The 11215-nt window shown below is 45.3% G+C and overlaps 1 protein-coding gene across 5 annotated transcripts in view; it reads left to right on the forward strand.

Moving 5' to 3' along the window:
* ARHGAP26 (Rho GTPase activating protein 26) overlaps window positions 1–9004 on the forward strand; it is a 703968-nt gene extending 694964 nt beyond the window's left edge. For all 5 annotated transcript variants that reach the window (XM_074313709.1, XM_019739058.2, XM_019739059.2 and 2 more), the window contains one exon: window positions 2994–9004. In XM_074313709.1, coding sequence (XP_074169810.1) covers window positions 2994–3082 — 89 coding nt within the window. In that variant the 3' untranslated portion in view covers window positions 3083–9004. The remainder of the gene's footprint in view (window positions 1–2993) is intronic.
* The last annotated feature ends 2211 nt before the right edge of the window (window positions 9005–11215 follow it).

An 11215-nucleotide genomic window follows, 5' to 3' on the forward strand; every position in this document is an offset into this window, starting at 1 on the left:
CGATGCTAATCTCTCTGAGCCTCAGTTTCTCAGAACCAACTCCATAGTCATTCTGAAAATGAAAGGAGGTGATGCAAAGAATTTAGCAAAAGACCCACCCGTTGGTGTGTGCGTATGTATCACCATCCTTAGCCTCACAGGTCACATTCTCTACTTGAATAGAGGCTTAATGTAGTGGGGAAGGGCTTGAGCTCTGGAGTCAAACAAGCTGTGTTCAAATTCTCTGGTTCTGCCATTGCGAACCTGCACAAATTAATGTACTCTTTGAGCCGTAATCTTCTCATCTGTGAAATAGGGATGATAATTTGATCTTTAGGACCAAATGAGTCCGTATATATCTAAAGCTCTGAGCCCATGGCTACTTCCCAGCCACCGTTTCTAGGTGTTAGCTTCTAGCCTTATAATTCACCAGGCAGAGGGAGGAGTGAAGAATGTTGCCTGATGTAATGCTAGTTAGGGAAGCAAAGCTTAACACATTTGAGCAGCATTAATAGACCCATGAATAGTAAGTGGAATGTCCTAGGAGCTTTCCAGGAGTCTGGAGTCCGGAGAAGGGAGGGAGCAGGTAGATGGGACCCCTGATGGGACTTGATATTTATGGAGGGGCTTCAGCTAAGCCTTGAAGTGTGAGGAAAGGAAACAAGACAACAGAAAGCAGGGTGGGGAGGGGGGCATCTGCTGCTTTCTCCTTCCTCCATCAGCCAGTGAGAATTTGTATTTTAATTCTTATTACCATCCTCATGACAGAGGCGTTTTGGCACAGGAAAGTTGACTTTCTTAACTTTATGAGAACAAGTTTAAAATCCAGATCCCTGGGCCCCACTCCTAGAGATTCAGCTTTAACTGATGGGCCGGGGGACCCAGGAGACTGAAGTCGTGATAAGCATGCAGGTGGGTACCACTCCTTGGTGAAGCCTGACTCTAAGGCTACATTGCCCCCGGTGACACTTGTCTTCTTCTCCAGTTTGGAGGGCCTCCTTTGTCCCCACTGACTCCCTTACTCTGCAAATTCCACTTCTAATGTTTGCAGACTTGACCACCTCAGCACCTGAGCTGTGTTTGAACAGCTGGCCAAGAAGGGAAAGTGTCTGAAGACACAGACTCAGTGTATCCAGTGGCGTAACAACTCAACTAGCTCCTTTGCTGTAAAGTAGGAGGGGTCTTTTTCTGTTTTATAGTTTGTTTGATTGGTGGGTTATGCTTTCTAGGTCTTTCTGTTTTGGAGAGTGAGTTTGGTTTGTTTGGGTTCTGCATTTTGGAGGTGGGTGTTCATACCAGGCCTTCACCCAGGTTTTACCAGAAGAGCGTCTTGCTGACCAGTTCAAGTGAATAGTCAGAGGCCCCTGGGCCCCCTCCTAACCGCCTTTACTGGGCATCACCGGGTCCTGACAGTGCTGCGTGCTTTCTCCACCTTGGCTTCTTCCTAAGAACACAGGAACCCACTGAGGGGAAGAGGGTTTCATTATCACCACTTTAATAGGTGCTGACACCGGACATGGCCTTGGCAGTGTCAGCTGGATGGATGGGCAGAAGGCAGGGGTATTCAGATACTAGTGTTCCGAGGCCAGGATTGGAGAGCTCGGTCATTGGACAGGTCCGGTTGCTTTTAAGTTGTGTGTGTCCTTCCATAGCACGTCTCTCCCGGACCCCTTGTGTGGGTGTCATGAATGCAACGCACGCTGGCTACTTCTGGTTTATTCCTGAAGCCTAGTGATAATGAAATGCTGCACGCGTTTCGGAGGCCAGCTAACAGATGTTTGCCCTTGTGTTTCCCTCCAGACGTTTTCCCACTTAGACAGGTTGGCAGTGATTTTCTGTACCCCTCAGTGCGCATCCTGCTCCTTCCCGTTTGCTCCCGTTCCTGCTTCTTTCTCTTCAAACTGAAACCAGACTTATATAGTAGTGCTGGGGGCGGAAATGCTTTTCTAAAACAAACTCAGGAAGTCACTTAATTAGCCTAGGAAGGGAATAGGGGAAAAATTCATTCTCTCCAAACTATCTCGGAAAATTGGAGTTTTCCTAATCCATGAGGAGCAGATGCCCTGCCTCGCCCAAGAGTGATGTGTGTATTCCCAGTTCACAAGCATGTACACCCCCATCTCAAGTCCCTTGAGTCCTTCTTTCTTTCTTCCTGCTCTGACTGCTTTGCAGACTCAGCTGGTTTTTATGTAATCTTTGCAATATCTCAATAGTTTCCATGGAGATGGGGTATGATGTCACGGGAATGGGTATATATTTGGATATTGAAAAATCAAAGGGGCAGAAACTTTGAAAGTTGCAGTAAAAGAAGAGGACAGCTTTCAGACTTGTATATAGGAGGGAGGAAAATTCTAGTGAACAGGAAAGAAAGCTAAGAAAGGTTATATGGTTTGAAAAGAGAGAGGGCTATTCAAAGACTATAAAATACAAAAACAAAAGGAAAGCAAAACCCACAGAGGGAATTTGGAAGGAAATTAGAAGCAGAGGGTAAAGATGTGAAGGCAAGTAAAATGCATAATTAAGAGCAAGGTGTCTTTAAAGACTAGTATTCAGCAGCCTGCCGTGCGCACTGCTCTTGGTACATAGTCAATTCTGGGGAGGTAGATGGGTACGTGGTGGATGGTGAGATGCATAGATAAGTATACAGGTGGAGCACCATAACTGTGACCTCTAACCTAAAAAGTAGAAATCTGTCACTTCTTTATACTTTAAACCAGGAACTTCAGAAAGTCTATGAAACTCCTAAAATTGTTTGCAAAACCTTGAATGTCTGTCTGTTTCCACCATTGTTGTGAAGAAAGTTCAGAAGAGCCTTCACCAGAAGGCATGTGTCCCACAAAAGGTTAAGAAGCTCTGGGTTAAACAAGTCCTAGAGTTATGTAACTTCATGAGCAATTGCCCTCATTCTCCACACTTCCTTCACACGTACACACACACGCACACACAGCACACATCCACCTCCTGCCCTATCGGTAACGTCATCTTTTCTCACCCTCTCTCCCCTTCCTGTACAGTTCATCCATCTCAGGAGCCTGGCTGGTTGGAGGGGACTCTGAACGGAAAAACTGGCCTCATCCCTGAGAACTACGTGGAGTTCCTCTAACCATGGGCCCCAGCAGAGACGCTGAGCTTCCCATGGTATCCATGACAACTGCAGAGTCCAGTGGTGCAGGTCATTTCTCTTTGCTGCTGAGAAATGCAGGGTGGCTGGCTCTGCTGCTACCTGTCAACTCGAATATTTCTGTGAATTTGGTGTCACCATCTCCATGATCATCTCAGCCGATGTGTGGTGATACTGCAAGAAACAGAAGGGAATCAGCAGAGGAGGCCATTTGATTTTGATAACCGAGAGAAAGGGCTTGTAAAGCCATTTGTCTCCTTCAGCACCCTAAATGGAGAGCACTCATTTTGTTTCAACAGTCATCCAAACTCCCGACCTTCTGACAGGGGAAGTAAGTAAGATCTAAGTAGACCCCAAGAGCATGCAATGTAGCTAAGTCTACAGGGCTGGGCAACAGCTCTGAGATCCAGGCTGGGTTCATTGCTTCTGTTTACAGTAGACACTCTTTCACCCACCTCTGAATACTTGAGACCCACAGTGCTACATGCAGCTGGGTCTGTTTGCATGCAAGATAGAAAGGGGTTATAGCACTATTTATATAAGATCCAATCTCTCACCATCTCTAAAGCAGCCGTTGGCCCAGCATCAGCAGAATTCAGTCCAGTCCTCTCATGCAAGGGAACATAACACACCCCACATTCCCCCCTCCTAAGCTAGGAACCTCTCTGCCACCGGGGGCTGCCATCACCTCATAACCACGGCAACCCAACCTACTCTAAAATCAAACCAAAAAGTAACACCCGCTCTTTGCATGACATGTTTTTTTCTCTCCCCCATTTTGGGTATTATTTTGAATGGCTTTCAAACAACCTGAAGCAGAAGATCAAGAAATTAGACTGGTCTGCTGGGGGCAGACAGAATAGCAGCTGAGCACTGTTTCCTTTCTGATTTATTTCAGCAGCATCAGGATATATTTGGAGCAAACTCTAGTAACCTTGAGATTAAATTACATACAGGCTTAATATTTCTGTTCTTCCATGCAACTGGTGTTTGCTTTCTAGAGGACAGTAGGCTGCCTCCCAATGAGTGACACCCTCCCTTTTTCTGACTTGTTCCCTAAATGGCCTCCCATTTATGTGTCCCTTCCCCTGCCCTCGCCTGCCTCTAGCCCATCACTGACCACCCTCTGGCAGTGCCTCGGGCTCTGAGCACTGGTGTCCTGGCGATTTTCAGGGCTGATTCCTAGGTTAACCCTATGGCCTATAGTTTAAAGGGATATACATATATGTTCACTGCCACTCAGCAAAAGGGAGTTGTTTCTAAGACATTTGAGGCATGAGACTAATATCCTAAGCCATTGCAATTCAGAAGGACACCAAAAGATTGGGACATGGAAGATGGGATGGGTACCTTTTGAGAAAGAGAATTTCCTGTCAGAAGGGGATGGGTCTTGTGGAAGCCTGTCTTCGGTCAGCCTGGATGTTTCAATTCACTTGGCCTCCAAAGAACAGAGTTCCCAGGGTCTTCCACATTTGAATGTCCTTGCCAGAGTGACTCTGGGCAGAAAAACGCCACACTGATGGACTGTGAGCTCCCCGGGAGCCCCTCGGGATGGCAGCCTTGCTCCAGACTCTTTCCTGCTTCTGAAATTCCTCTTTAGGGAAGTTCAAAGAAGAAAAGAAAAACTTGAATTGTGTTGAATTACTGTATCTTTTACATTTTTTTTTTTGAAAAGATAAACTTGTAAATAGAGTGATTTGAAATACTATATGGCAAAGTTTTATATTTGATATTCTTAAAGCTACTTGCTCCACACATTGATCTTCGATTGCTGAACAAGAGTGTATAAGAGGAGAGACAGGAGCCGAGGCCGAAGCGCGTCAAGGCCACTCCCCTGTGGCCTTGAGGACGGAGATGTGTCTGCGTGCTCTTCTGCTGGTTCTTGTTGGGGGGCGTGATCCATCGCCGGCGTTCAGTCTTCTTTATCCAGATGTGTTTTTGAGCATTACTTGGGCTTTGTGTTTGGAGATGGAAAGAGCATCTTCAGGCAAAGAATTTTTCAAAGAACTCCTACTCAGGAGTAAGATGAAGCTCAGGATTTAAATAGGTGGGGACAGGGCTTAATTTTTTTTGTTTTGGTTTTGTTTTGGTCTTTGGTTTGTTTTCATTTTTCTTCTCAGGTGTATTTCTTGGTACCGCAAGATATCAGGACAGAAGGAGATAGGAAAATTGCATGTTCCTTATATCTAACTCTTCTGCATGTCTTCTATGACTTGATAAATAAGGCCAAACTAGTTTGCAAACGTTGCGTGTGTTGAGTGCTGAGGAAAACGGGCATCTTCAGCTCTTTAGTTCTCAATATGCTGTGCTGTTGCTTCTCCTTTCCCTAAACGTGTTTATGCCCTTCCTGTTCATCTCAGTTTTCCTATAACCCCAGATGAGAGAAAAACCCCAAAGGAATGGAGAGTGTGCTGCAAGAGCTTTACAGATGGTTCTAACGTTATCAGGGCTGTGTCGTTGTGATGCAGCTCGTCAGCTAAAGGATTTCATAGCTGTTACCCAGTAGCTCACCCAGCAACAATCAAGATGCTACCACTGAATCAGGGAACAAGAATTAAGACTGGACAAGACCAAGATCGGACTCAGGACAGCTATCGCTGAAAAACCCAAGAAGAAAGGGAACACAGGAACAGGCTACACCTACTCCCCGTGGCCTTTGACCAGCTTGGGGACCTGTTCGAAGGGGCCTGAGGTGACAAGCGCACTCTAGAGCACATGCTTTAGAAGTGGGCAACATAATGCTTTTAACACATTGGATGTTTTAAATTGTCACCGGCCCCACTGGAACTTTAACTGGAGCTGACACAAAGGAGCAGAACATACAGACCCCAGCTTTGGGAGTTCCTCGCTGAAGTAGACCTGTCAACATTTGGCCCCAGCTTGACCACTTGGAAGCATGTCCCTCCCTCCCTCAGTTGGCCCTGATTTGAAGCCAGAGGGAAATGGAGCTACTGCCAATGGGAATTTTTAGGTAGACCCCTTCCCAGCTTCCCTGTGGCCACGCTGAGCCTGTGACAGATGGCTGCTCTGTTCCCTTTCCCCATCCAGGCTTCCCTCCTCCCCATTTGCTACAGAACTGGAGAAACTGTTCAGAATATGAGCCAACAAATAAGAAGGAATTTGGAGACCAAAAATAGATTTTGCCCTCTCCACTATGGATGCCCCATCCCTTATGTTCTCTGCTTGAATAGGGAACTTTAGGGCAGGTGAGGGGGAGGGATCCAGGTATGACAGTGGGAGACTATTGACCAAGGTCCCTGAGCTGTCCCAGGACCAGGGCTTTCTTTGGTAAGGCCATGGGATCTGCTTGGTATATAGAACTTGAGTCTTTTTTGGGTACTAAGCTCAGTCTCTCACTCTTCCTTCAGGTACTCACAGAATTCGATAGCTACAGAATGCCATGTCATAAAAAGACAACTAGTTTCAAATCCTTGCTCCCCAGGCAAAGTATATTCCTGGTTTGCTCAAGATTAGTGATACTCTCTTCTGTTGTAGAAAATAAACATACAGGGTGCCCTGTATAGCACCACCTCCCTCAGTATCCTATAATTGGGGCTAGTTTGTAGCTTAGTGTATTAGTATTTTGACAGCCAATATATGTTCTGTCAAACCAAAACTCTTTTTCAACAAATTCGAGTTCAGCCCTCTTGCTGAGTGCTTTTTGGACAGAGGCAAAGAGAAAGGGACAGTGAGCAATGAAGTATTGACAGACTGGCATTAGCATGGCAGAGCCACGTTAGTGACAAGGTCATTTCAGGCATTTGTCAGGACTCCACGGTTGTGTGTGCCATATCTAGCGTGAAAGGAAGTCCTTCTACCCACTTGCATTGTTGTCTCCTGAAAACAGCAACCCTAGTCACACCAAGTTCTGTCCTGACAACAGTGATTCCAAAAGCATCCACGATTGAGAGCTAGAGAGACAGAAGTTAGCAGCTCCCTAGACCTCCATCGCCTATCATGACTGTCTCTTGGCACTTTTCATCCTCTGGCTTCTGTTTCCAAAAGGAAGTCTGGACTACCCAGGACTCCCAGGTACAGCGTGGCCAGCGTGGCACCCACAGTTTGCCCTAGAATTCAATGTTTTATGAGCAGCCATCTTCCCCACGTAGGTAGCCAGCATTGAAGGAACCAAACAGCCTCTTTAGCCACCTGACTTTTAAAGGAGTGTCCTCGGTATTCTATCTCGGGAGTTATCTGTCATCTCTGGCAAACTTGACAGTAATCAATTACCTAGACAACCCTGCCCCACATCTCTTCTAAGTCAGCTGGGTGTCCTCTCACACACCCTGTGCTGGTGTTTAAAAAATTTATCTTGTGCTCAGATGTGTTTGGCAACCACCCTGCTCCGCCGGGTGCCGCATCACTTTTCTCTAATTGTAGCATCAAAATGACAGCAGTGGCAGAGCAGTGAACCTTGCACAATTCTACGCCATGCCCGAGACAATACTCCAGCAAGTAATAATTAGCTGTTTTCCTTTTGCCACCTCTAATACTTGTCCAACGAAAGAGCTTCCTGGAGCAGAGGGAGAGACCATAGAGAGAATCCAGACATCATTCAGAGCTAGCCTTTGCTGAAATGTGGTCTTCTACTGGAAGCACATATATTCTTGGGAGAAAACATATTGCCAGGAGCATATATAGTCATGCTGGGAGCAGAGAGAAATGAAAAGGCAATCCACACTGAAGAACTTTGGATTGATTTTTGGTTTTTTTAAAGAGGGATGAATATAGTTCTTAACGGGAGAAAAATCAATCACAAAAAAAGTTCACAGTTAATAGTTTTACAAAAGTTTTACGGGATACTACACCATGGAAGCATCTTTTAAGGTGGAATGTTTTAGAGAGCCTAGGCTTGGCACAGTCCTACACCCATGCAAGGGTAGCAATGATTTGTGTCAAAATTCTCTTTAATATAGTCGGTGAGAACTAGAATATTGGTCATCAAAATGTTAGAATTACCTGGCGCAGTCCTGGAGAAGCCAAGCCATTCTACGCAACCATTTCTACAAAGTTGTCCAGACACCTATGAACAGCTTTCTTAGTTGGGTATCCACATGCCAGGGTCAACGTCGTACCTGTGAAAAGAGGTTCATCTGATGATTCTATTAGTATGTGTATGTGTATGTACAGTGCACATTTACATATGTGAAGAGACAGACTCGTAGAGAAACCCACATAAGCTGGCAGTCACTGAGCCTTTACAGCCTATAAGATTGGAAGGTTGACAATTTGAGAAACGAGAGGCTGTGGATTGACTATCAGTATGATCAAAGACGTAAATGAAGTGCCATTTTAAAACTTTGTTCATATTTATCAAATGGTTACTATCTACAGCTATATTCCATGTTAACTTATTAAAAGTCATGTTGAAGAAAAGATCAAACCCATAAATGTGTAGTAGCTAATATAAGTACTAGGCTCGTGTTCACAAGCACTCTAAGAGACATTTTGTCCATATTTGGGGGAAGAAAATATTTGCATGTTTAATTCATAATTTAGGCTTCCGTTGAGTATATTATAAAGTGCTGTGTGATACAATATCAATAAAGGACTTCAAAATGGCACTTTAATGTTCTTTTTTTAAAATCGTAAGTAATGCACTGTTTTAAACTTCAGTATTGAATATTGACTAGTGTGTAGTATCCAATTCCGTAATTAAAAAGTATCTGTGACTAGACTAGAACTTTCTCCCTGTTATTAGTGAAACACTTTTGCCATGTTCAAGCTTTAAAAAAAAAAAATGTGCTTTGGCATCACTAAGCATATCTGTGAAGAAAATACCATTTCTGTTGAGGGGCCTCTGAAACTTGGCTTTCTTACATTTGGTTGGTTTATGTGACAATCCCTAAAAAAAACGAGTGGAAGTATGATTTTTGAATTAAATGACTTTTCCATTTGGTGGTATGTTTGTTTCTTAAGTTTCTGATAAAGATTTGACCTGCTGCTTATTTTAACATATCTTCAAATCAGCAAAGACCGCGCTCAGCGGTCACAAGTCTGGGCTCCTGTGGTTACTGGGACAAGTGCAGTGTGACATCTGATGTGCTCTGAGGAGCTTTGGTTTCCTTGAGGAAGAGGTCAAATGCCACTGAACTCGAGGAGGGGCTCTCCAGCCCGTCATTTTCCAATGAATGTTTCTGACTTTATCTCCTAGCAACAGACTCTTGTAGTCTTCCTAAATTTGACTTTCTGATCACCCTTATCTGGAACTTCATTAACAAGGTGTGGAATAATCAAAGAGCCAGAACACAGGCCACCCCAACACACAGCTGGGCGTATCCCACAGGTTTGTAAGTCGGTTTCTTGTAACATGTCCCAGGCCAGTTCGTATTTTTGAGTCTTCTTTCCTCCTATCCCTTCCAAGGACTTGCTTCGAGTTGCTGCCTGGAACCCAGGTTGACAGCTCCTGGCTTCTGCAGGGAGAGCAGAGGACCCCAAAGGAGAGGTCTGGGGAACCAGGGCTTCAGGGATTGAGGGCGAGGCTTCTGGTCCCAGAAGCTTGTCTTAGGGGAGCAGGAGAGTGAGTCTCCCCTGGTGCCTGCTTCTGAGGGGGTGGGGCACTGCATGAGCCATTGATACTGTCCTCAGCTGTCACTTAACAAAGCACTGGTTTACCCCTGTGAATCTGTGAATAGCACTGACTCGGCACCTGCAGCCTTCACCGAACTTACACCCTGCGCTGGAAAATTCTCCCAGCCTCTGAAGCCTCATATGTCCATGAGGTCACGAGGTACCTAGGTGAGTGAGACCCGCATGGCCCATCACGTGGATGATGACATCTGCGGTATGTGTTTGCATATTTTTTATGTCTTGGCCTTTCCAACAGACTTTCCAGTCACTTCAGTGTTCACGTCTTTTGAACAGAAAAGGTTGCCATTTTCCTTGTGCTTTTAGCAGCCTCTCAGAGCAGAGCTCAAATTGTGCCACGTCTTCTGGCTTGTTTGGTGTTTTTTCCTTGTTCGTTGTGGCTTTATGATTGGTCCTACGAGCACCTTGGTTAGAAATGGACTTGACTGACACTTGAAACTAGGTAAATGAAAGATTTTCCCAGACCTCAAACACGCTTGCACTCTCGGGAATTAAATCGGGGCTTTAATTCCTTCTTTTCTTGGTTCTTTCTCAATCCCCACTCAGAGACATGTCTCTCCTGCCCAGATGTGTCAGTGTCATTGGCGTGTGGTGCTTAATAGCACTAAGCTAAGCTGCAACTCATTAACTATGTTGGGTTAGTCAGGATAGCCTGAGTTCAGCCTGCACAGCAGCTAAGGGAGCCTCTAACCAACACAGTAACTGCTCAGGGTGGGTGGGAGAGGGAGGATGATGCCCAACCAGGGCCATATCCTTCAGCATCAGGCAGGGGACCAAAGCAGGAAGGCTTGAGGTAGAAATGATCAAAACCTCGGCCCACTGTGTCCCACAGCACTTAGCAACACTTCTCACGCTGTGTGTCTGTAAAGTCTCTTGTGTAATTGACCCCAGGAGGCCAGCCCCAGCTTCTCTGCTTAAACCCAGGGAGCTAGTAATATGCTTTCCCAAGGCCAACCAGCACATTTGTCAAGACTTGAATCCATGGATCCTTTCTCTAGATGCCAAATAACATTTTATCGTCCAGGCCTGTACCCAGCCTAAAATTAAAATTTTTCCTTTGACACTGGCTGTATGTCTTTTTTTTTTCTTTCCGCCTTTTCTGTGCCTTTTTGTCTGTGGAAAAGAAATGGGATGGTAATAGTAGATAATTCTGTGTTAAATGAGATGAAGGCATGCCACTTAGGAGGAACCATCTTTCTATTCTCACCTCTTCTCCTAGTCACATCATTTTGCCCTTCATAGTACTTTCTACCTCTAATTAATTCATTATTTGTCATAAGATATTTGGTATCTGTTTTTCTCTTCAACAGCTCAGCAAGAACAGAGACCAGGTCTTGTTGACCCATCTCCGCCCAGCACCAGCCCGGGACCTGGCACCCAGCACGTGCCCACTGGCACCTGGGTGGGCTGACCAAGTGAAAAATTGGATAAAGTGCTGCTCTAGACTGTCGTCCCTCCTTCCTGTTTTATTCGAAAGTTCTGGTTGAAAGAAATTGGGTGTCATTAGACTTGGGTGCTTGAACACAA

Source organism: Rhinolophus sinicus, linkage group LG10 (genome assembly GCF_036562045.2).
Source record: "Rhinolophus sinicus isolate RSC01 linkage group LG10, ASM3656204v1, whole genome shotgun sequence".
In the NCBI taxonomy this organism is placed as follows: Eukaryota; Metazoa; Chordata; class Mammalia; order Chiroptera; family Rhinolophidae; genus Rhinolophus; species Rhinolophus sinicus.